The 27,152-nt window shown below is 37.5% G+C and overlaps 1 protein-coding gene across 6 annotated transcripts in view; it reads right to left on the bottom strand.

Moving 5' to 3' along the window:
- Positions 1-1,697: 1,697 nt before the first annotated feature.
- Osbpl6 (oxysterol binding protein like 6) overlaps positions 1,698-27,152 on the bottom strand; it is a 193,280-nt gene continuing 167,825 nt past the window's right edge. For 5 of the 6 annotated variants that reach the window (XM_026391988.2, XM_026391989.2, XM_026391990.2 and 2 more), the window contains 12 exons: positions 22,019-22,126; positions 20,283-20,420; positions 13,883-13,970; positions 13,135-13,388; positions 12,287-12,424; positions 11,895-11,958; positions 10,058-10,136; positions 8,203-8,347; positions 6,986-7,130; positions 5,214-5,340; positions 3,647-3,769; positions 1,698-2,633 (listed from right to left, as the gene is read on the bottom strand). In XM_026391988.2, coding sequence (XP_026247773.1) covers positions 2,525-2,633; positions 3,647-3,769; positions 5,214-5,340; positions 6,986-7,130; positions 8,203-8,347; positions 10,058-10,136; positions 11,895-11,958; positions 12,287-12,424; positions 13,135-13,388; positions 13,883-13,970; positions 20,283-20,420; positions 22,019-22,126 — 1,518 coding nt within the window. In that variant the 3' untranslated portion in view covers positions 1,698-2,524. The remainder of the gene's footprint in view (positions 2,634-3,646; positions 3,770-5,213; positions 5,341-6,985; positions 7,131-8,202; positions 8,348-10,057; positions 10,137-11,894; positions 11,959-12,286; positions 12,425-13,134; positions 13,389-13,882; positions 13,971-20,282; positions 20,421-22,018; positions 22,127-27,152) is intronic. The other variant, XM_026391993.2, reaches the window with a different exon arrangement.

The raw sequence follows: 27,152 nt of genomic DNA, 5'->3' as shown, positions 1-27,152 counted from the left end.
TGAGTATTTGACATGGGAGACTGGAGAACCAGGTGTTAGGGGAGTACCACCCCAAACTCAATCCATCACTTCAGTGAAAATAATCAGGGTATCTGAATCCCCCCCCCAAAAAAAATCTAAATCTGGTATATTATAAAATGTGTTGATTTTTAGTTTGATAATTTTTTCTCAGTCTCATCTGACCAACATTCAACCACTTGACTTATAGTGGACTCATCTTCGAGTCAAGGTTCTATCCACTAGTTTTTTCTTAACTATAACCCAAATGCTAGGTATGGTGGTTGCATGCCTGCTGGATCCTAGGTCCTCTTCAACCTTCCCATTTCTCTATTATGATATCTTTAGTTTGTAGAATTCCTGTATTTAGTCTATTTTGAAACTGTTCAAGGAAATGCTAGCAAGTTCAGGCCAGAATTATTTTAGTATTTTAAGCTTTGCCAATCAAAGGAAAACAGACTTCTCTATGAGGGAGTCAATAGGAAGCTAACTAAATTCTAATTAAAATTAAAGACATATCTTCTGAGGATGCAGATAAAAGGACATCAAGATAAATGAACAGAAAGACAGTCAATGACAAGGAGAAGAGTTACAACCACCTATGGATTTAAAGTGGGAGATGAAGGAATTGAGAAGCTCATAGAGGGTGTTGTCCATGTTACACCTGGAGCTGGATTGAGAAATTTAGTGGAGAGTGAAATTCCATTCTAAACAAGTGCATGGACTTAGAGGAAGGGAGAAATGAAATTTTAGGGTAATCAAAACACTGCTCCATCTAGTGGAAGTTTTAGAGTTCTCCCTTAAGTTTTTTTGTTTGATGGTATATTAGCCATTATTAGCAATGCTTTGCTAAGAAGAAATAGTTAAAATCAATACCTCACAACAAAATATAAAATGTCATAACCTTGTTATCAGAGTTGAAAATAACACTTAAATTTTGAGGGGAAGAATCTAAGAATAAAAATCTAACAATAAAATATATGTAATTTTATAATTCTCTAGAAAACTCTCTAAGGAGACTTTTAAAAAACATACAGGCAGGGGCTGAGGCTGCAGCTCAGTAGTAGAGCGCTTGCCTAGCATGTGCAAGGTGCTTGGTTCCATCCTCAGTACCAGATAAAAATAAATAAATAAAGATATAGTGTCCAACTAAAATATTAAAAAAAATACAGGCATTAATATAGACATCTATGTGAAGAAACTAAGGAATACTGATGCAAGTTTCCTATAAAAACTTCCGTATATTAGTGGAGGAAAATCAAATTCCACAGTATGCAAAACACACTTCTCCCTGCCCCCCATTTTTGGGATGGATAAATTCTTTAGCTTTAGGTTTTTATCTCTATCTCCGGCGAGGTAAATGCTTAACTTGTAGCTGTGTATCATTCTGGAATCACTTGATAAAAATAAGAAATATGATTTTGCATAGGACTCATTTAAACAATGCAAATAAGCTACTGGCATCCTTACTTCTGTTCTCATTGGAACTTGAATAGTGTCAATGAGCTGTGGGTGGGTTAGGGATGTGTGTCCCATTGTGCTTTGCTCAAACACTTTGGCTGTTTATAGTACTACTAAGCCCACAAAGAAATTCCATGTGTATGTCTTTTTTTTTTGTCATTCTTTCCAAAGTTTTAACACTGATGACAAATGTCCAAATCAAACACAAATTTTGCCAAATAACAGGGCACACCGTGAGGTTAGGTGGAAGAGGGATGGTTTATTATCTGAACGCAGGACAGGAACTTAACGAGCAACGTGAATACAGAGATCTACTTAGCGCACCTTTTCCTTCTTGACCTTCAGATACACCAGATGGTAACTGACGTGTCAATGTAACAATTTTCAGTCCACGTGTCAGTCAAATCATTGTTCTGATTGAGAAAGTGAATCATGCCATGATTCAAAAGATCTGTCCTTCACATAAACCTATGAGTACACATTTAAAAAATGGTTTATTGTACATCTTTGCATTTTTTAAGGCATGAACAATGGCATACAGATGGAACAGGTTCTGGGAAGCATCATGTCTTTTATAAGGAGGCCAGCCACAAGCACACCACATCAAAAATTACTTGAAGTCTGAACCAACCAACTGCTGGGGCCCAGGAGCTCCTGTGACAAGGGGATGGTGCTTCCGGACAATAGACCAAACATGTGGTTTGTGTGTTGTTTTTACTTTCTTGATCAGCTTTAAGCACCGGTTACAGTTTGTTTTTTTTTTCTTTACAAATTCTTCAGACTTTGGATTTTGTACTCTGCTCCTTTTTATTCTGCTTTCTGAGACGGGTGTAGACTTGTTTTGTTTTGTTTTAAGGAATATGGTTGCAGCAAAACAGAAAGGATCCAAAAGTGGTTAGGGGCCTTGTCTAATGCACTTTTGAAAGTCCATTATAAAGATGAATAGAAAAGCAAATGGTAGGTTTTCAGTCGACCCAGAAACCACGCGTAGCTATAAGAAACATAATTGTGCATAGTTATTTATTCATTCAGAGTGTGATATGTGGGCTAGCTCTACGTTCCCAGTTTACCAGAGAACAGGGCTGTCTACTTTGCTAAACCCAGGGTCCTTTCGAAGCTCCCAGTAGGTGTCGTTGGAAACCCAGGCTTCTCTTTGATTTGCATCAATAACTTTTCTGTGAAAATATAAAAATGAAGGTTAGCCATAGATTGCACCAAAGTGACCTGATAATTGGACCCTCTCCTATGGATTAGACATGTATACATAGAAGTACTTTGTAAGCCAGAGAGTGTCCCATCTGCTCACAATTGGGGATTTGACTATTTTTGAATAGGAATGAACTCATTTTTGTTGTAAAATGTTTTACGAGAAAGCAGGTAGAAGAGGAACTGAAGGGAGGGACAGATCATCTTCAGGCAGGGACAGAAAGCGAAGAGCCCCAAAGTGCATACAAATATTATAATCCAGAACTTCTGGTTCCAGATTGGCAAGAATAGTTTCTGCTTTACTTTCAGGGGCAAGTACTCAATATTGGTAGTTCTGAGAGCCTCTGTAGCCCATGTATAATGAGCCCACTTCTGATATTTCAAGGGCAAGGCTGCATTTCTTCCCAGAGGGATAGGGGGGTAATGAAATGACAACTTTAAAGGATAAGTTGAGCTTTGGAGGGCAACAGATGAATTTGGAAACTACAGACTAATCCGTGTGATGTATATATAATCCTGCAAATAATCACTGACTATCACACCCCAGAGGCACTAAATCTGAACAGATACAAGCTCCGTGTGACACAAATAAGATTAAAACCTAATGAAGTGAGGGTGACCTTGTGGGTGTAGGGGCCCATCCAGTCCCTGGATGAGGAAGTGGGAACAGGTTTCCATCATTCTAAAGGGTACAGCTGAAGGAAAAAGCTCTCTGGGTAATACCCTCACTCTTTTGCTGTCCACAAAAAGAAGAGACCTGTAGAGAAGAATTTCTTTTTATGGTTACTACCTTTTTACATGTGCAAAATCTGACTCAATTATTTTCACTGCTTAAAAGGAAAGTAAACAAAATTAGTTTTCTACCTTTCAGTTCCCTGGATACTATACTATCCCCAATTTTTTTTTTTATACCTGCAGTTTCTTATGGCCTATGGCAACCATCTGAAACACATGAATTTGTTAAGGGAATGAACTGACTTACTTAAAAAATTTTGGTATATGTTCAAGGTTGTTTTCTTCCATATATCGTCTTCGAGATCTCTGGAGTTCCTCTACTCTTTGCTTCTCTGCCGCTGCAGCTTCTAAATTCCCTTCTTCCAAAAATCTAAGCATGAAGAAATTGATATTTCATTATGCTATCCTCTTTTTAGAAAAAAATATTACTTGCATAAAATTACACTCTGGTTGCTATGAACATAACATAAGGCACAGTGACACTCTGATAATGCCCCTTCACCTCTGTCTCAGGACACATTACCTCTTTCTGCCCATCAATTAATAAACTTTCTGTAGACATGGACTGAATTATGAAATCTAACAAAATGAGGGTAGGAGGGAGAGAGGAGAGGTTTGGCCTTGCAGACTTCTCTGTGCTGTCTGGGGTTCTGCAGGTCTCTGAGATTTTCAGGACAACTGCAGAGTTCAGGATGAGAACATCAGGCAGTTGCAAGTTGTGCTCCTTTTCCATAGTAACAAAAGCACTTGTTAAAGGTGATAGGATGGAGCATGGCAACTGGAAGCCCTCCATCTATTTCGAGAATAGATTGAGAGGCAAGGAGCTTTCCTGTTTTATTGGAGAGAGTAAGACTGGTGAAAACAGAAGGTAACAGCTGGGGAAAATTACCAAAGGCCACAGAATAGGAAATGAAATTCAGAAAGGGAATACCGAAATAGAATCAAGAAGGAAAAAGAAGACCCAGGGTGATTTGCAAATGTTTATATTTCAAAACCAGAGCAAAGAACAGGGATATACCATGGTATACATTGTACAGAGTTAATTGATAAAATCTAAATGTCAAACGGCAAGACCACGTGTTCTGGAAGGAGCATAATTAAGAGAATTAAATAGGAGAATATTCAATACTGAGAACTTTTTGGCAGAAAACAGGTAAAACCACAAAAGTATGGGAAATAGAAAACTGCTCTTGGATGGAATTCATATGACATATAGAATTTTTGGGAAAAGTAAAATGAATTCTGTAGGAGTAAACATCATGAGTATTATAAAATAAAAAAAAAATAAGAATTCTAAGGCTTTGGAGATACTGTATTTCCAGTATATCTCTCACTGTGGGACCCAAAGCATGCTAGGAAAACTCTAGATTTTCACTCAAAGCATTTCTGGGTATCCCTATAACTTATCCTCTTATTCTTAAGTTTAAAAGATACTCCATGTTACAGGGTAATAGACACAAGGAGGTTAAAACGCACACACACACACACACACAAACACACACATGAACCACTGGGTTAGGAGTAATTCGGTACATAGCAGATCTGTAGTCAGTTTGGCGGGGGGATTTGAAACTTTTTATTAAAACACAACTGTGTCATCATCCATGGGAACTTTGTGTTGAGATAAGCATCTGTTATGATCCTACTGCAAATACTACTTTACCTAAGGTCGAAAACTCCAATATTGCTGAGTGAACAGGGAACAAAGGAATGACTGAATGAGTAGCCAACAATGGTGGTAAAGAGAGTCTCAAAGATGGTTGAAGCCCACTCCATGACCTAGGCTGCATCTCAAATGCCTCTACTATCCCTACCTTTGATCTGGCCGAAACCGGGCGTCTGTCGGTGGAAGGAGATCTTTTAGTACAGGATCTAACTCATTGAGCTCAATAGCAAACCGTGTGAAGCCATAGTAGAGCTCATAGTTGGTTGGCATGGAACCTGGAATGAGGCCAATGAACCACTGTGAGAGGAGCAAGGCTGATAAAAAGAGAACTGAACTTACACCAGTGCTGAATTAACATACGCTAAGATAGACACTGCAGTCACAAACTCTAGATTGTGAATTTGTTTCAAGTGGATTAAATTGGTTATATTTTGCTAGGTGGGGAAGTTTATGTTGATGATCAGAAGTGATAGACTTCTGTATTTAATAAAATTCAGTCTTTAAAACCTTGCACATGTAGTATGGTCTTTATTGGCTAAACTCTCCTCCCTCATATTCAATTGGGAACTAAGTGCCATTGTGGTTAACTATGAACACTAAAATTTCACCAGAAACCCTTATTATTTACTTTTTTTAAAATAAAATAAAAAGATGTAGATCTAAATTAATACTTACTGGCACTTATTTCTTTTTCTTCTTCTTTTTTATTTTTATTTTTGGTTCCAGGGATTGAACCCAGGGGTGCTTACCCACTGAGCCACATCCCCAGCCCTTTTTTGTATTTTATTTAGAAACAGGGTCTCGATGAGTTGCTTAGAGCCTCACTAAGTTGATGAGGCTGGCTTTGAACTTGAGATCCTCCTGCCTCAGACTCCTGAGCTGCTGGGACAATAGGTGTGTGTACCACCATGCCTGGCTTATTAGTGGTGAAAAGAGTCTCAAAGACTGCTGAAGCCTACTCCACGATCTAGGCTGCATCACCTCTTTCTAAACTGAAAGGCAGGATCTTTATGTGCTTTGTTCATTGATGTATTTCCAAGTCCTAGAATGAAGCCTGATATACAATCAGTACTCAATAAGTAGTTACTAATGACTGAGCTAATTGCTCTACTAGCAGGAAATTTAAATAGGCATCAATACATCTTAGGAAGCCAATAACTGATTTTAAAATTAGAGATTAATTGACAAGCTCCAAGGAAAGTAAATGTCATGTTGAAGACTTGTTCCATTTAAATATGATATACAGTTATATGTTAATGCAATACCAGAACTTTGTTGATGTCTTTTATTAAATATCAACATATTGAAGCTTTTTTTTTGCCACTTGAGTGAAAAGATCACTTATTCTGGTGAATTACTGAATTTGTGGATTTAAAGATGTTTGTAAGCTTTCCTTTGTTTTACTGAAACAAAAAAATAACATAAGGACTTAAGCTTATATATTTAAATTATTTAAACTCTTTAATAAATATACTTAGCTTTTGAAATACTGTAGGCATTACATTTAGAGTGATTTTTACATATCAGGTTTGAACATGTCATGTCACCACATGCCAGAGACTTGGCCTAAATTCTCACTATCAAGTTTCAAATACTAGTATATATATATATATATATATATATATATATATATATATATATATATATCTTAGATGTTTGTATAAATATAACTAAGCATTTTATATCTACCTATCTATCTATCTATTTATTTAGTGGTGCTGGGGATTGAACCCAGGGCCTTGTGCATGTGAAGCAAGCACTCAGTATATCAAGTAAGCCATATCCCCAGCCCCATGCACCTACTTTTTAAATCTCACCATTAAAGAAAATATAAGGTGAGTTACATGGGATGACCTGCTACTGCCTTCCCTTCTGCTACTCACAGGCCTTCCTGATGCAGGGCACTCACACCAGCCTCACCTGGTCTCCAGATGCACTTTGCAGAGGGGGCCACACCACAATAGAGACCTTCGTGCCACTTCCCAAATAGCCGGTGCACTACCTTTCCTTCCTGATCCATCACAACCCCCTGGACTTCATTCACGTTGGAATTCCAATAATTCACCTGGAAAAACCAAACCCAAGTCATTTTAATAATATTGATCTCTGTAATTTCCATATGGAACAATTTTCTTACCTTGAAGTCTCTTATTCTCACCATTTCCGGGAATCTATCTCAAAATGTTTTATATGGAAGGTTGGTTTTCCAAGTATGTATTAGCTTAACTTTTATTATGTGCTTGTACCAATATGTCACAGTGATTCCCATTATTATTTATCATTATAATACAACAATCAATTAAAAAAAAAGAAATGGCTGATATCCACTCCAGGATATAGCATGGTAGCACAACATAGAGGAGGCTCAGTTTCTATCCTAAGAATCTAATATTAATTTACAGATTAGAATTTTTTTCCCTCAGATCCTCTTGTCTTGAATCTTCCCTTTGTTCATAGATTCTGATGAATTTCCAATGGCCATGTTATAGAAATAGCTGCTGAATTCTGTAACAGACCCAAATAAACATGGAAGTAATGCTGTATGTTCTACTTCAGACCAGAGTGTGGGAAAATGGCATTCTATGTGCATTTCTATCCCAAACACTTATTTTTGTCACTAAACAAAATGCTTTGCATTGAACGTGTTTGGATTATAAAAATGGCAGGGTTAGATGGGCTTGTAGGGACTGGTAGCTACCATTGACATGGCTGTTCTACTCAAGTATTTTCAGAAAATGACAACTGCATTATAATTGCCCCCCCCCCCACCCAAAAGATCACTTGAACATGTTGAAATTAAGCAGGAACAGAAAAAGAAAACAGAAGAGTTGGTATAGGCAAAAAGTGTTTTCTGGAAGTTTACTGAATCAACTGACTGGCTACTTAGAAGATTCTTTAGAAAGAAATTAGTTTTTATTTTCTGTTCTGAAATGGAGCCTTTTTTGACCTCCACTTTTTCAGAAGCCTACATGTCTTGAATAATTCCATAAAATGGTCCTGATTTCTTATCAAAAAAGGTTCTTAAGACCAATGATACAGGGCAGATTTAATTGCTACTAGATAAGGTAAATGTTCTGTTTCTTCCTAAGGAAACGCTGTGTGTTATTTTGCCTTTTCTGTCCCATGGCATTATTTACCTTGACAAATGTGAGTTTGCAAATGCAAACGCTGCTTTTGGTATTTCTAATTGTTATTTCTCCATAATGCTCTATCCATCTCCTCCCACTGAGGATGTTGTGAATGCATGTGGTCACCTTGTTCCACACATAGTAATCTCCATACCTAGTGAGGAATAGAACATTGATTAAAAATGATGAAGGTCACAAATATGTTACTATTCATACTAATGAGAATATTATTTGGCCAGAGCTTCCTTTCTCCCCATTTCCCTCTCATTTTTTTCTTGAAAGTTTCTAGGCAAATATTTATGACATGATTCATCCATTTAAGAACAGTGAAGTGTTTCTAGGGCCAGGTGCTAAAGCTACAAAGTTGAAGAGGGCCTATTTGCTGTTCCTCTGGGGCCAACAGTATGGTAGGAGTACATGGACATGTAAACAGATACTTAAGGCCAAATATGACGAGGGCTGTAACAGACAAATGAACAAAGCATCATGGTAACACAGAGGGTGAGTCTTTCATCCGTAGCTCACAGGGAATCTGGGTGAGTTTCAAGGAAAATATCCTAGAAGAGGCTGGGTTGGATCTAAGCTTGGATGGTGGGTAAGAGGGTACTACCTGTTGGGGAAGTATGGACAAAGCTACAGGGGCCAGGACAGCTTGCTGCATCTGGGGGTGTATGAGTGGTGGGCTCTGGATGGTAGCTGTGGAGGGAGTCAGGGCAGGGAGGCCATCAATGACCTTTCAAAGAGTATGGCTTGACCCTTCAAGCAAGGGGCCATTATGGAAGGATTTGTGGTGGAGAGAGGCTCAATAGGGTGCACATTTAAGACTGATTACTCTAAGAACACTGTTTCATACTGCATGTTAAGAACAAAGAAGGGAACAGTTATTTGGGGGAAAAGACAGACAAGTAGCTGAGCAAGGTGGCACAGGCCTATAATCCCAGCTACTAGGGAGGCTAAGGCAGGGGGATCACAGGTTCTAGGCCAGCCTAGGCAACTTAGCAGGACCCTGTCTCAAAATCCCTGGTACCACAAAAAACCAAAACCAACAAACAAAAACCAGGCAAGCACAAATCCACAAATCTAATGTAATTCTGAGGAGTGAGGAGAGTGAGGTTATGGAATTTCTGCTAAGGAACCAAATGACATGGCTTTAAAACACATTTAAGTTTGTACATTTTATATTTTTTTAAAATGAAACGCTATTTTCAAAATAAAGTAAAATGGTTGTAAGATTTTCAAATTGGCATGATGTAGGCACTAGAGACACTTAGGAAAACTCCTTCCTCTTTGTGAATTTCCAAATATTGAAGGTTTATCTCCTTCTCCTTACCTTCCTTTATATCCAACCTACCAGCAACTCAGTCATTCAAATTGACAAAAACAAAATGAACCAAAGAAGAAACAAAAACCATCAAGTCCTTGGCCTTAATGAAAACTTCCATTAATGTAAAAATACTTATAGGCTATATCCTCTAAATCTTTTTATATACAAACCTAGAAGATCTCATTCTTCTTCTTTGATAAAATAACAGAAATGTAAAACAGGCGCTAGAACTAAGATAAACTCAAAAGTGAAAATATAAAGTGTATAGAAAAATAAATGACTAAAAGGAAAACCTTTCATTTGAAATGCGAAAAAGCATGGTGACTAGGACCTGGTAGGTGTCTGGTTTTGGCTGATGAATGGAGAAGGAGAAATAAACAGGAAGCTTTGGTACAGTTGCTAAAGTTCTCATTTGTTTTTGTGGGGGCCCATCTCAGAACTGTGCTGAAAGTAACAGATACTTTGGGCGTACAGGGAAATGGACCTTCTGATTTAGAAAAGCAGGGAAGACGCCAAGAAAGAGAGGGGAGAGCAACCTACTTTGGAAGCATGACATTCAGTGTTCCAACTGGCAGGATTTCCATGGACTTCCCCCAGAACTTGTTTTTCCATCTGATATCTAAATGACATGGGCAGAGGACAAAAATACACACACACCATATCTAATTGTTCTGTAAAAACTCACTTCTGTATTATACTCCACAAAGCACTTTTGTAATCACAAGTCTCTATATTGTAGACTTAACATGACAAGTACCTGAAGATGGCCTGACATGAAAATATTAACCATAGTCCCCCCCCAATCTACTGTTTCTCCATTCCATGCTCCATATTTGTTTTCAATTAACAAATCTGAGAGAAGCCTGGAATAAGTGTTTCTGTATATATGTTTGTGTATCCACTTATACATATAAACAGACCTTACAGTGATCAATATGTAGATAGTAATAAATGTTCAGTTTTAATCAAATAGTAAAATATACTTAACATATTGATCAAGCCTGATGTGTATGTAAAAATAATTGCAGGATTTATATACACATTTCCCACACCACATGGAAGAGTTATGATTTGGGAGAAGAGTAAAAAATAATAATACTATCTTTAAACACAGACAAGAAAGATTTATGGGAAAGTGGGATTAACTTAATGAATACATCCCTACACTGGCAGCTGGGATACAGCCTGAAGCCCAGAGCTTCATCCTTTGGCTTCAGGTTTTACTCGTGGAGGTTTGGATCTACCTGACATTTGTGATAACCACCTGGTGTCATCTTGATGAACTAAGGGAGCTTAGTGCTGTCGGCACAAAACTTATGAATCTTGGTTATGACTAAGAAATGATTTATTGTCTTATTTTGCAATAAAGTACAGTTATAGGGCTCTATCATTTTGTGTGTTTCCAGGTTAAGGAAATGCTTATGAGAAGACTCATTCTGTGAGCAACGAAGCATCCTTTCAAATGTGAAAGAACTATCTTGTGTGTGTATGTGTGTGTGTGTTTGTGTGTGTGTGTGAAGGAATATTTATACTTAATGGTCAAATCAACATATATATTCTCTTCTTTCTAAAGGGGTTTCAAATTTTTATTTTAGGCAAGTTTGTAACATTCTGAAAGAACAGTGAGCATTAATAAGTAGAGACTTTAATTTAACTCTGGAGCCCTGGCAAGTTAAAGAATACAAATTACTGCAATGTTTATATAGATGTCCTTTGTTATCCATGGAGTATTGGTTCTAGAACACCTACAGGTGTCAAAATCTGAGAATGCTCAAGTCTTTTATATAAAATGGCAAAGTATTTGCATATAACCCATGGACATCCTCCCACATGCTTTAAATCATTTCTAGATTACTTATAATATTTAAAACAATATAAATATACATGCTAGTACAGATACAATTTTTTTCCAAATATTTTCCACCTGAGATTGATCAAATCTACAGATGTGGAACCCACAGATATGGTGGGCTGACTGTATATCTAAACAGACTTTGACCACAGATGATACACCTTAGAACCATCCTTCAGGATTAAAATCTCTGCATGCCTCAAAAGTAAGAAGGCCACTGATCTTACGTTATAGATGCAGACATTAAGGCCCATGTGATAAAACAATGGCTTCAAGCTGGCAGTCAGCATAGAGCTCTGTGTTAGATGGGCCTTGCTTCCTAGATGCACAGTCTCATCTCCCGGAGGACACAGTTTCATATTTAAACCAGGAAATTTAATTTCTCAAACTGAGTTCCACACCAATTACCAATATTCTCTGAGTTCCAAAGGTAGAAATTTAAACTGAGTACAGTGTACCTTCAAAAGCTAGAAAATTTTCCATAGACTCACAAATTTGACTATAAGTTATAATTAAAATACAAACCTTGCCAAAACACAAAATTCTTTGATTCACAGTGACAGGCAGAAATGGGTGGATGATGGCTAACCTGATAATTAGAAACAAAAAAGAAGGCAATGATGGCAGTGTTAAAATTTTCATAAGTGATATTTATTTACAATGTGAAAAGGTCACCTCCCAATGAAAACCACAATCCATCCATCTCTATTAGTGAATTATTCTCAGGATGGATAAGTAAATCTTTAACTTTTAGGACTTTGTGCTTAAACATATAGAGGGAGTAATGACACAGACAAGCCAAATGAGTTTTCTGTTAACTACATCATGATGCATCCGAAACACATCCATATCAAAAGTATCAAAAGGCTGCTTTCATCACCAAACTGCCCTCCTACCTATATAGAAATCTCACTTACTTGTTCTGAGAAAAATCGGAATCCTTTGTCTTCTCTAATGCATTCATAAGTCTCCCCGAGGACTGGGTTGAATGGCTTACTTCCTGCTCTGAAGTAGGTGGAGCAATATCCTGAAACTGCAAACGCAGCAACGAGAACCTGTTAAAACATTCAAGAAAGGAAAATAATATAGGAGCCATGGCTGCCGGGTCTGTTTGTCCCTATTCCTGTGGATTTTACAAACACTGATGGGTGTTGACTTGATGCCTTTTGCAGTTTCTATTACTTGTACAGAACTGCAGGGAGAAAAAATAAGATAAAATGAGGTTGTACTTCTTCCATGGGAACCAGCAGGACACTGAGGTCAAGTACTTTCCATTCATATGTCCACCCAATTTCATGAGTGTCACAGAGTTCAAAGGATCTGAAACCCATTTACAGGTTACACCACGTGCTGTCTCAGGACCACAGACAGGAGGGTGGGGCTGCTGGTGCCTGTTGGAGGAGAGCAGGGCAAATTTTTCCATCTATGGAATAAAGGGCAAAGCACCTACAGCAAGTCACTTTCTTAAAAATAAGTTACTGGGCAGATGGACTGTGTTGGCATTCAGGAAAAGTTGATAAGGCAAGATCTGGCATGACTTGGCTACCTTTGCATTCTAACTTTAGGGACACCCTAGATCACAGATAGAATCACAAAATGTGCATCTTCCAGTAAGGATATCTAGAACTACTTGGCCCTGCTTGATTACGCAAACAGGCCAATTCCTCTCTTACCTATGCAGTGGGAATGTCACGCAAAACCCGAATGTGTCATCATAATGGTTTGTGGTCTAGCCAAGGACAGGTGCTGCCCTGTCATTTATTACCATGCGCTCGTAGGGATCATCAGTCTCTGAGGCCTTGTCCAGCAGCTCACTGTATTCAATTTCCTCACAGAGATGCTGCAGGGTGTTGAGCGGCTCGTTGAGCTCCACAGGCATCGAGACTTTCGACAGGTCTTTACCGATGTTGTTTCTCAAGATATTCCACAGGTTGATGTTACTAGTGTCAGGACAAGGAGCAGGCAGGCAGGTTCGACGGCCATTTCTGAAGGCGCCTCCTGTGAGCTCCCCATTCAGGACTGGGAGAGGAGAATCACAGTGAAAGATACTTTTCTTTTCTGATTTCATAAAACCAGGGAAGAACTTCTTCAAATAATTCTGATTGTGATACATTTATTGAGCCTTCATTATATTCCCTTGAGACTAAAAATGGAGTTATTTCTTCATGAGGTATTTCACAAAATATCAGAGGATTTTTTTTTTAAAAAAAAACAAGATGTTAAATATACTCAAATGTTATTTTAGAAAAGACAAGTCAAATTTTAGAAAGTAGATTTAATAAGAAGGATTTAAAGTGAGTATAAGCAAGATGTAAGACCTTTTCACTAGACTATGTATTTAACAGATTTTGTAACCATTAATCTCAACAGATAATGCAAAATAAAATTTATGGAACAATCAGCTGGAAAAAGAATAATTAGTGAGGGGGAGAGGGGAGTGACTGTTCATTAGTTCACCAGTGTTGTAATTTGGCATGTAGATAGAACAACCTGGAAGCCCAAATGATGCATACTTTGCCGAGAAATATTGTCCGCAACACTGGTGTTGTCTTCAGATATATTATCGCTCACATCGCTGATGTAAGACTCGTCATCTGAAGCCTAAAGAAAGGAAGAACACAAAGAAATCAGAATTCTTGATCTGATTCTTGTCTTGAAAGCCCAGATAATCAAATGATTAAGAAAAAACAAAGAAAAGAAAAGAAAGAAAGAAAAAGTGCTTAAATGAGAAACAGAGGTGGTAATGGGAAATGTACTTGGCATATGTGCAAAGAACACAGAGAAGAATTAGGGTCTTCCAGAAGCCAGGATAAAGATTGCTAAGAAGGAGGCCTTGTCTTAAATAGCTCCTTGTCTTAGTTGGGTTGGGAAGCTGAGGAGGTCAGTATATAACCAGAAATATTGGAGGACAGTACAGTAAGAAGGCCCTGGGACTCCACCTAGAGGACTCAGGAGAGGTAGCCTGAAGGAAATATTTGAACTGTTAAGAGAACGAATGGGAGGTGCCCAGTCATCACCACGGGGGGTGGGGGGGCAGGGTGGGGACGGTGAGCACAGGAAGAAGGGGCAAGTTGCAAAAGCAAAGACTAAGAGAGCAACATTTATGGTAGGAATACTAAGATGTTGAGAGCAGGTTGACAGAGGGTGGGGAGGACAAGTGGAGGGCATGACAATGACAGCCTTTTCAGGCCAATCAAAGGAGTCATGTAGAACTCCATGGGTCATTAAAAAAAATGCAAGGGTTATTAAAAAAATGTAAGGGAACTCTAGAATCAGATTTAGTTTCCAGGAAGATCAGTGGCAGCATTCCCTAAGGAGGCTGGATGATAGGGCTCTGCAGATCCAGGTGAGGAACACTGACAGCTAAGAGTCAGACAGCTGCACTGAGGTTGGGGAGAGAGGAGGATTCAGCCACTCTCTTCAGGAGAAAGCATGGAACTAAAGTGAAACCAATTTAGCATAAAATGATATTAGGGAACAACATATACACTAAGGGGAGTTAGAAACAGCAGATAATAAAAGAGAGGAATAAGAACTCTAACAGAAATGGGGAGAAAAAGTCAAAATTTTTACTAAAAGCAAGAAAACTGTTAATACTTATTTACTTTCTTCAAAGTAAAAAAGGCTATATATTTTTTCCAAACATGAAAACAAAGCAATCATTTTTAAAATATTAGAAATTACATGAGGGTAAACAGATAAGTATGAAAATCATCTATAATCTCATCATCTAAAGGAAACCACTTGACCATTGGGTGGTATTATTATCCCCTGATTTCAAAATGCTTACATAGACACATATCTCTGTGGTTACTGAAAAAGGAGATCAATTTCCATGTTGTTTTGTAGTTTCTAAATACATTTCCATTACTGTGGGTATGGCTCTTCATCTTTACTTGGAAAAGTAGCATGTTTCATTATATATTTATAGCATAAGGGATTTAACCATCATTTAAGTGATTTCCAACTTTTTATTCTTCTAGACAATAGTTGGATTAATATCTTTGGAAATATGTTTTTGTAATTCTTCCTAATGATTCCATTAAAAGTTATTCCATTTGCTTCATTCAAAAATTTTGTTTATTTAAAAATAGATCAAATGGGTCACTTTTAGGTATTAGACTTATGTTGTCAAATTTCTCTTCTCAAAGACTCTATTAATTTGCTCTCTCCAGTAGTATAGGGAAACATCCACCTCTCCATATCTACTTAAACACTACAAATCACCATTTTTGTCACTATCTACCTACCTAATACACATCAAAAGATCTCTGGATTTCATCTTTCATGAACTTGTTTTCTTATCTTTCACACATTTTTCTGTTTTCATATGTTCCACATTTTTTCCTAGCTTGAAATTTATTTTTTAAATTTTGTTTTTGTCAACTTTTTCTGCCATTTACAACAGACACTTGTATGGCTGTATGTATAAACGTGGCTGTATAACCAATGTGATCCTGCAATCTGTACACGTGGAAAAATAAGAATTCATACCTCATACCCCATTTGAATCAAGTGTATGATATGTTAAGATCATTGTAATGTTTTGAGCAACTAATAACAAAAATAAAAAAATAAAAAAGGTTTTAAAATTGTATGTAATAAAAACAATTCATCTTTATCTCTAATGTTACTGGATTTATTGTTAATGCTTTTAAGAATAGGGTTGAAAGGAGTGTTTGGAGTGGTGGACAGCATGACTATATGTATGATGATTAATGGGAGTTTTGCTTTTGCACAGTGTAAATCTACAAGAATGGCAGGTGGAAAATAGCATTTGCTTCTGACTCATAGTTTCCTGCTGCACCTGGTTCTCCCAGCTCTCAATGACTGCAACGGAAAACCAACAGGCTCTGGAAAGCTAAGTTATTTAGCTTAGTAGGAAAAAAAAGTGAATCAAACTCTTCAGTTTCTCTGAAAAATGTTCATTACACTCAATCGTGTTTGAAGAAACAAATGCCTTCCCCAAATCAAATTCATATAACGTACATGTTTATTGTCTAAAGGTTTGTTAAGAAAACCCTCATGCTGCCAGGCATGGTGGTACCCGCCTGTAATCCCAGCAATTTGGGAGGCTGAGGCAGGAGGATCCCAAGTTCAAAGCCAGCCTCAGCAACTTAGCAAGGCCTTCAGCAACTTGGCAAGACCCTGTCTCAAAAAAAAAAAAAATCTGTGGATGTGGCTCAGTGGTTAAGTGCCCCTGGGTTCAATCCCCAGTACCAAAAAAAAAAAAAAAAAAAAAAAAAAAGAAAAAAACCACTTGTGCTTATTTTACAAAAAGCTATAAATATGTTCTATTACTCTTTAACTTTGGACCTCTCCTAAACTAATATATCATAGAAGTGATCTAATATCACTGGTGTAAAAGAATTCTCCAACGAAGGTGGACACAACATAAGATGTGTACCCATAGTGTGTGTGTAGTAACTAAGTTTGGGCTGTCTTGCTATGATCCCCTTATGTTGTCCTTTAGACAGCTGAAGACTCTGCAGTATTATAATAAACAGTTTGTTTTCACCCCCATGATCAAGAAGTCTTGGAGTCAAATATTTCTTGTTATGAATTTTGGAGTTCAGAAGAGTTCAAGAAGCTTCCCCCCCCCATCCCCAAGTGTGACCAGGGATACAGCATTGTAAAAGAACTTTAGAAGCAGAAATAAGGCAAGTAGACCATTCTGGAAGCAAGGTGACCTGTGTTTTTAAAAGGAGGCAAGGATTCATTAAGCAAAGGGCATTGGTAGATACCACTTAAAGATTTTTCTCTCACTCATGGAAAATGTGGATGTAAGACAGCTAATACCCAGATGCTCTTAATAACCCCATGTTAATGTGTTACAAGCACTCTTTCCTCTATTCAGTTAGCAAATATTTATTGAGCACCTGCTCTGGGTTCACCAGAACTGTTCTAGTGTTGGATGCACAAAGGAAAGTCTCTGACTTCATGAAGCTACATGATAGTGGGGGAGACAAACTCAACAAGTTAATCTAGGAAAGACATATTCTGTTAGTGGTAACTATGAAGGAAAATAATGAGGGAAGAGGGATATAAAAGTTTAGAGGAGAAGAGGAAATGGCAGCTTTAAGTTTTAGAAAGGTCAGCTAGTGTGGGCTTTCCTGAAGGTGACTTTTAAGTAAGGGGCTAAATTGAATGGAGGCCGTTAAATGTGTGTGGGAGCTAAACATAATTTGTTTGTGGACAAGGGCTCCAAACACAGTGGACAGCAAGTGCAGGGGACCAATCTCCACTGAGAGCTGTAGCACAGAACATGTTTCTTGAGCCTGCCCTGCAGCTGCTGCTAGGATTCACACAGGCAAGGCAAAACTCACCCAGCGGACTTGTCAAGTCTGTTAGTATGGAGACTCGAGGAGCCTTCTGGGGGTACCATCCCAAAGAAACTCAGGGACTAGGGTGGATGAGCATGACCCAGTAACCAAGCCTTAGCCAAAGAGGATGAGCAACTCTGAAAACATCATTGTGACTGTCACTTGAGTTTACTTCCTGGTCTGGCCCCTTCAAATACTTAAGACTGAGTGCTATAAAGGGAGAAGGTATACATACAAACAGTTATTTTTGAAAATCTGTAAAATAGAGACAGGTGTGCAGTTCAGATCTTCCCACAATGAGATCTAGGGGAGAATCACTCTCCTTGCTACAGCAAGGGACACAGGTGTTTTTATCAAATTGACAACACCAGAATTACCCCTTTTGCTGCTAGAGGTCTTAAGAACAGAGGTAGCATAAGGCAGCACGTGAGAGCAGGGATGAGATTATAAGGGTCTTCGTGTAATATCTAAGTAGTTAGATTGTTATCCTAGGGACACTGGGGGATGAGGACATGATCAGATTTTCCTTTTAGAAATATTAATCAGGTTGCCCAGTGGAAAACAGATTGGAAGGGATGAGAAAAAGGCAGGAAAACTGGATTTGAGGTGGATGGGTAATCCAGGTGTGGGGGATGCGGGAGTACTGGACTGGACTGGAATAGTGGCAGTGAGGCTGCAGAAAAATGTTTGGGTCTGAGAGCACTTAGATGACAGGAGCTACAGACCCTGATGAGTGAAACAATATGGGTGGCAATAAGACAAAAGGAGTAAAGGAGAATGCTCCAATATCCAAGGTGAACACTTGGGGGAAGTGAATGAAGGGTATGGGTGCATGTTTTTTTATTTTTTGGGGTGTAGTGTGTGGGGAAAGGGGTTTGTTGATAATTTTATTTTCATGTGCTGAACTATGGATACCCAGGTGGCAATGTCTAACAGGTAGCTGTCACATGGATCCTGAGTGGACTCAATCTGTCTCCAGACCTGCCCTGTCATTGAGTTTTGGACTTGCGTATTCACATGCCTGGCAGATAACCCCTATGGACAGAGGTCTGACAAACTCATGATGCCTCAAATTGAATGATCCTCTCCAAGCTGCAACACCATCTTCCTTGAACTTGTGCAATAGTCTGCTTCACAGCCTCTTCATTTCTGTATCCCTAGACTAGACAAAGAGATACCTGGACATCCAGCTGGATGATAGGTCCAAGCTCAGATAATGTGCAGTCAAATTTAACTATACCCTGATTGAAGGATGGAGGATTGGTCAGCAATGGAAACTCAGACAAGTCAGATTTAAAAAAAAATCCTGCAAGGTCATCCCTGGGGGTGTGGACATAAATGTCTGTCCAAGTGGCAGAGTACCCCTATAAAAAGGAGGGAGTGTGAAGCTGTCATATCCTGGCCCTCCTAACCTTAAGTTCACTGAACTCACTTCTGTCCCCATTTGTTGCTCACCAAGCAGCCTCCTGATTACAATTAGGTTTGTCATGAAGATTTGTCTATAGAGAAAGAGGCAGTAATAGCAAACAAGATCATTCTGTTTATCTGTTATAGTATCAATTACCATTACACATAACTAAACTAGCCCTCTGCACCGTGAATGGGAGTCTCTCTGAACCTGTTAACGTGTGCCTGGGGATCTGAGCAACAGCTGCAGGCCCTGGTATGCCAAAAAAGTCAGCTTCTGATTCAAGAATTCTGTTTCACATTTCCCCACTATAAAAATGATATGTGTCCATCATTTCTTGCTTTTTTCCATTTTATTTTTTTTCTAAAATCACTCATAATTTCAAGCATTCTAAAACAACTACTGCTGTCAGGATGTTTCCTTCCCATCTATTTTCTATGCATATAGAAATAATATTTAGCAACTATTTTTTTTGGTAAAAATTCAGTACAGACAATTTCAAATGATAAATTTCATAATTGGTTATATAGGAAAGAGTTTTGGCTGCTTCCCCTACACACAACAAAACAAAACAACAACAAAACAAAGCACATTTGAGTGAATTCCAGTAACTGAATCATATCCTGAAAACTGACCAGGAAAAAAGTTTCATATCTAGACCTTTTCAAGATTCATGAAAATGAACAATTCAATAAAGCTTCTGTGGTAGTCTGTGTCTAACCTCAAAGAACCACAATTACCCAGCTAGATATATGCCAGACAGTATCCTTCTATGCTCAAATTCATGTTACTGGTAAAGATACATAACATGTATGTGTTTGCATTTACACATGAATGGTGGTTTTCTAATTCTCACATTTTTTTTTCTCTTTTAATAGCTAGTCTCCCATAAAGAACTCTATTGTCAACTATTTGGTAACTCTGAAATATGACTCACAGAAGAAAATCAGAATAAATGTGTGACTCTTTCCCTTTATTCATCAACTTTAAGAGTACTAAGCAAGCAGATGCCCAGAAGTGTTGTTAAGTGCTCAGTCTATGGGAACCAAAATGGCTTGCATACTTTTGGCTATGTTACAATTTGATGTAAACAAATACAACCAGAAATTTCCACAGCTTCACTTTCTTTAACCCAAACTCAGAGTCCTAAGCAGCTAAGACAGACACATCCAGGATCCTCACCTCATTCTCTGATGAACTTGCAGAGAGGAGCACCTCTTGAGCATCGAAGAACTCAGACACAGACTCTGACATGGAGAGGCGGCTCTCATTGGCTACTTGCTGTGAAAGGGGGAGACTGACATGGATTTGCTCACCAGGCTACAGAAAAGAGAAGCACACAGAATAATCAATTTTTCCCTTGGTAGAAAAACTTCTTTTAAATCAGCCAGATTTCTAGAGAAATCCATACTGTGCGTTACAATATTGGTGATTACAAGTAATTTTTATGCGCTACTACCTTACTTTCCTTCCAATATGTTTAAAGATTTTAGAAGGCATAGTTGAAACGGGCTGGTATCGTGACTTGATTTTAAACCTATGCTCATTGATATGAAGAAGAATTTAACAGGTTAAGGTCCACTCATAACCTGCATGGGTTGCACAGATAAGTTATTTCTCTTATTCTTAGGAATGTCATTACTAGAGACATGGTAAGAAAACAATATATGAGACTAATTTTTGAAACAGAATATGTAAAAAACATTTTCAAATTAGGTCATGAATTTTAACCAGGAAAATGACCAAAGCATTGAATACTGTATCAAATTGTATTTTTATTCACTAAATAATAAATAACTGTTTTCAAGGTGCTTTTTAAGTTTTACTCAAAAACTATGTAAGAACATACACACATATATATTCTAATGCACATTAGGTTGAAAAGAAGGTATCAATTGAGTATTATTAAATGACTTTTGAATTATAAACTTCAGAAATACTTCCAGATTCTGGGCAGCTGAATGAATTTAAATGCCATCGGAGATCCAAGGGCTTCTAGAGTTGAATGAACCCAGGGAGGCAACTTAAGTTCAAGATAAGTGGTCTTGGATAATATTTCCTAAGCAGCTGGATGGTGTAACCCTCGAACCTATAGATTGCTAGTGAAACATATGCTTTTGGTACAAATATGACTTGACTAAAGTTAAAATCCTCACCTTGGTACATGTATCACTGTGCATAAAGCTTTAATATTACTGTTGAACAGTGTTAAGTTCTCATGGCTATAAAATAATAATTTTATAAAGGGCCATAAACAGAATTACACACTTAAGCTTAACCCAAATTTTGATTGTTTTCCTATTCTCTTATCATTTCTTCAATTTGAGAAATGGAACAATAATAGCATTTACCTTAGAGAGTTCTTGGAAGTGTCAAGGGAGACAACACATGCAAAGTGGTTAGCACAACACCTAGCACACAACAAGCGCCACTTGACACCTGTTAGCTATTAACTGCCATCATTACCCTCAGTGGTAGTTACAGCAGCACCATTAGTGTTATTCTAGCAAGATCAGGCGACTTTCAAAACAAACCTTAGGAAAACTTTCATTTAGCAATTTCTCAGCTAAAAATGTTTTCTTCCAACATGTCATTGGTTATGTGATGTTAATGAGCATTTTAAATGAGAAATGTGACAGAAGAAAAACTCACAATCAGGAGTAGATATATAAATTAAATATTTGGTGGCATCAGGTGAACACAGGAATAAATAAAATTAGACACTGATCACCAAGAATAAATGATGTCAAGCTCATGTTCATCATTTACTCCAGATAATACCGAAGTGTCAGCATCCTAAGTATTTATGGAGGGAATCTTATTAACAGAGAAGGAACTGTATAAAAATAAGTGAAAATATACAGTGAATTTACATGCTATAAAATAGATACTCTACATTTATTAAAAATGAGTCTTACCTCATCAGGGCTAGGAATAATATTTACACTGACAACCTGATCACAAATAATAGACTCTGAGTGTATTCTGTTCAACCGACTCCTTAATTCAGCGTTCTGGTTGAGTGCCTTAAAACAACAAAAACAGCCCTTGTAATTTCTAATTAACAAGCAAGCATAAGATAGAACAAGTACACAGGTAAAAACTTTGACAACAAAGTCTGTGATATTCTTAGCTCCAACTTTTGGGACCATCATGAGCCATATCTTGTTGGTAGAAGGAAATAAATGGCTCAGAACTAAGGAATTATTTTTTTATAATATAAGATCATGCTTAGTAAGTTAGTGAGATGAAGGAGTTAGTGGATTTAATATTCATGGATTTTTTTTTCTCTTGTAGATTCAGGCCCATTACATCCAGGCCTTAGCCTAGCATCACATACATATTGCTTTTTGCCGCCTGAGATGACTCTTTCATTTTTTAGTTCTAGTTTCTAAAGTTTGAGAGTCACTTTAAAGTCAGGTGGTTATCTTAAAAATTATTTGGAAGTGGAATGAATTGGTTTTAGTTTATAGAATTGTATTCGAACCTGATTAAAGCAAACAGTTGCATCTTAATTTTCCAGAAGCATATAATTAATACCCATGTCAGTGCAGCAAAACTAACTTGAGCATAAACCCAAAGGTGCTTCATGGAGCAGTGTAGACTTTGACAACCATAATAGAGAACAAACACCAATAGTAAACCAACTCTAAGTTAGCTCCATCACACTACTTTCAACATACTACACACACACTAGCATCAGTTAAACACCATTTGCTATAACAGAGTTCAGTACATGCAGCAACTGCATTTATTATAAGAGCAGAACAGCCTCACATACAAATGGCTTCCCGATAAGGCCCTTGTAGACAAAGGTATAGTGTCCTCCATGGAGTGCACATCACATTGATGGATAGGAATATTTTTCACTTATATAATAGAGATGTGGCTTACTGGAATTATATCAGGCCTCAAATGTAACCCCTGGATGAGGATAAGACCCAGTGTAAAGATGTGCAACTCCTTTCCTTCCCATTAAAATTAGCAATTAGAAGATGGAGGTGGATAACTAACTAGAACAAATAAAAAATTATTATTAAAAAAAAGAAGATGGAGGTGGATGTTTTAGAGGATATATGTTAGGTCTTACTAAAGAAACCATATGCCCAGGAAATGGGAATTCTGCTTCACTTAAGTCAATAAATACAACAAACCAATACATGTACCAATGTAAACTCCTAATTATAACTCTGAATCTCTTAAAACACCTCGGGTGAACACAAGTGAGTCAAACTCTATACTTGGGCAGGGCATACTCCCTGAACATGTGTAGGACGTGCCTCTCTTCTCCTCATTCTGGTTCTCACTTCTTCTCTGTCTTCAACCCTGCTTTTGCTTTTTGAGAACAGAATTGTTCACTCACGGATTTTGGCTTTTGTTTAAAGCCTTCAGAACCAGTTTATAAATAACAAATAATACACTTGGTCTGATGTGCCAAGTATTGGTGGATACAGATCCAACAGCCATTGCATTTGGAGATAGGAGGAAATGTGTCCCTGGTTATTTGAGAAATCACGGCTGTGTTAGAAAAAAAAAAAAGAGGTGATTATGTTCTTATTAAATAAACCATGTACCCTAAAGGAAGAATCCTAATATCTTTTTGTCTTGTAAAACTGCTCAGGATCATTTTTCTTGGAGCAAAATCTTGAAAACTCAGAATTTGAAAAAAAAAATACTGTGCTCATCTTATCCTTTATAACTACTATATAGACATGTTTATTTTTTTTCATTATTTCTCTGCCTACACTATATGCAAAGTTATCTTAGCTACTGAAATATCTGGAACAAGACACACTTTGCCACCATGTCCGTGGGAGGCCTCACGGTAAGATGCTTGATGGGTTTAATTGCAGAATCACTGTCTTGACCTGAGGGTTTTATATAAACCTCAACTAATGGTTCCTCTAAAGTGACTGCACCTTCTGTTGCCGCTGGCATGGTGTTAATGAAATAACCCTGCAAAATCTCAAGGGCAAGGATAAGTAAGGCTTTCTTCAGGGTGAGAATGTTAAACATAGGTTTGCCATTTATAAGGAAAGTTGTAGAATTGTTTGCTCTGGATATTTAAAAATATTAAATTTTCATTAAGTTCTCACCTTATCCAGTGCAATCCTGCCGATAAGTATGTGTGAAGGGCACACAAGATAACTTCTAGCCATTAATATCAGTACAGGAATAAGCTAAAAGGGGTTTTTAAAAAATCATCTGAAAATAATTTTTCTTTTTCTTAGATATCATGTGAAAAATTAAAATCCTGGCCTGGGAGTCAAAAGATGAAGTTTCCTTGATTCCAAGGCTCAGTGGTCTTTACTCAGCCTTTGTTGGGGCTCAATTTCTTTCTCTTCTCTTTTAGACAGATCTTGCTAAGTTGCTCAGGCTGATCTCAAATCAAGGATCTACCCACCTCAATGTCTTGAGTAGCTGGGATTACAGGTGTTAGCCACCCTGTGCCTTAATTTCTTTAGTAAACAATACTGCAGTTATATTAGTTAACCTTTAAAGTCCATTTCAGATTTGATTGAAATGCTAGGCTAGAATTTTCAACAATGTTTTCTGGTTATCAGCATGAACAATAACTACCAATTCCAGGATAGCATAAAAGTAATTCCGGGTTTGGGATGGGGGAGTTGATTTCATTGTGGTTAGAAGGAGTTTTCTTGTTGTTACATAGCACAGAAAGCATGGGAATAAATAATTTCATCTCTGGCAATCCCCATGGTGGAAAGCATAATTGAGAACCAAGCATGCAACAGCCCACTTCTGCCCGTCTCACTAGACCTGGCTCCTCCATTTGCCTTGATCACAAACTATTTTTTGATTTGCTACAGCTGAATGTTGTGAGCTCTGTGGTGTAGCAGTCTTGGGTTGTACTCCAGATCACATTGAATATTTCCCTCTCTGAAGTTCACCTATTTTTTCTCTAATAATATGGAAATCTTGAAGAATTAAGTCATCACAATGGAAATGATACTATTAGTGATAATTACCATGAAAGAGCCTAGAAAAATGGCAGAAATAATGTAGGGGGTGCACCCAAGGAGAGTGAACAGTGGTAAAGCAAGGAAAAAGGAAGCAGATCACTAGCCACTGGTGCCAGCCAATGAGCAAGGAAAGCTATGAAGACTTGTCAGTAGTAGCACTGCTTTATCAGTGGCATGTAGGATCACAGCCTGACAGGGAGGAAAAACTTGGAAACTAGGAACTGTGCCTACAGCCTTCTCCAAACAGGCTTTACACATATTTTACTACTTATCTAGTGAATTTGGACAGTGCTAAAAACTCTATAGAGCATGCTCATTTCCCCATGCTTCATGCCCCTCACATACATTCAAGTCTAATATAGCCAAGAAACATACCATTCTTTCTCCATCCATAAAAGAAGTTTCCATTTTGAAGTTCTGAGCCAGAATCAATTACCTAACTAATTGATTTTTAAGCTACAGACCTCTCAGGTACAGGGGAGAATTTACCTTAGACTAAGTGAGACAATGGCATAAATACTAAGTGGAATGTGGGTTCTGAAAAGAAAACAGGGCTGCCTGATGGCTGAAGAAGGATTTGAAACACATGGCAAGATGGAACCGCCATAACACCAAACCATTTGCATAAAAGCAAAACTGGTTCAGAAGAAGTGAGAAAACAAATACAGCTAGGACTGCCAAAAGCCAAATCCTGGGCATCTCTTAGAAATCACCTTGTTTTTTTCAATTAAAAAAATACTATTATATTTGGAAAATGCAAACAAAGTAGAAAAATATTTTAAAAAATTCATACCTTACTACCCAATTGTTGGCAGTTTGGTTTCTTTCTTTCTAGTTTTTTTTCTTAAGTGTTTTTTTTTTTTCATATTGTTTACTGGATGTGTAGTTCCCAACTTGTAGCTGCCCCTTATTCTTGGCACATAAGCATTTATTTTATATTGCAACCTTTTCATTAACATGAGTTTGATAGTTGCATAATAAGCAATGATTTCCTATTATTGGGCACTTATATGATTGCTGATTTTTTACTAAAATAAGCAATATACCATGAAAATTTATGTGCATAATTATTTTCTGTAATTACATTACTTCCTTAGACTAGTCATATTAACAAGGATCTACCAGATCAAGGGGTAAAAACTTTGAAAGGCTTTTAAAATATTGCCAAATTATGGATAAAACAATAGCAACTTGAGACAGAACTAAAAATGATGTACAGGAGTCTATGAAAAATATCTTTACACATAACAAATTTGGCCAAGCCCCAGGGAACTGTGGAAATCAAAAATAAATAAATACACTTGAAACTTTTATCCCATCACAGAATATTTATTTTGGTTAAGTGAAATGTTGTGGACAGGCAGAATGACAGATTCTACAATTGGGATTTTAAATTACAGTACTCTGAGCCTTAAGCCAATTTTTTTTTTTTTTTTTGCCTACAATCTCTTACAGACCATATTTCACTGATTCTAAGATACACATTTCGCCCTACACTGAGCACCTCTGAAGCACTGTGTCAGTTCAACTGACAGTAATGGTTTCTTTTTTTCTCAGTAATGCACAAAATAATGATGCATCTAAAAATTGACAGCATATTGACTTAATGAACTGTAGTAATTCTAGCTAGAATAGATGGTCATATTCAGTTGCTCCCATTTATATGGACCCCAATTCCTACTGCATTCTGCACAAACTGTGCACAAATTCCAGGGCCAGAAATCAAACTAGTAACAGGGGTAGAGGTGATATACTGAAGACAGACTCAAGTAGTCTTGAATCTTCTATTATTATGGTAATCAGAAGTGCCAAGGTTGACTTTGTCTTATTATATATTATTTAATTTTGGGGTTCAGAGTACTACACAAATCAGGACATGACATTAGAGCTGAAATTATAAGGACAGATGCTATATAAAATGTCCTGCCCTACAAGTGTAAGTCCAACATGGATGCTTTTGCTCCAGTGTGAAAGTTAATTTAAGTTTTATGAAGGTAAAACAACAGAATTATGCATGCGTGTGCATGTGTTTGTGTGTGTACATATATTATAGTAAGAGAAGAAGTCATCT

This window comes from Urocitellus parryii, chromosome 1, assembly GCF_045843805.1.
Source record: "Urocitellus parryii isolate mUroPar1 chromosome 1, mUroPar1.hap1, whole genome shotgun sequence".
Classification (NCBI taxonomy): Eukaryota; Metazoa; Chordata; class Mammalia; order Rodentia; family Sciuridae; genus Urocitellus; species Urocitellus parryii.
The sequence above is the reverse complement of the archived record's forward strand: the minus strand, read 5'-3'. Positions and strand labels throughout refer to the sequence as shown.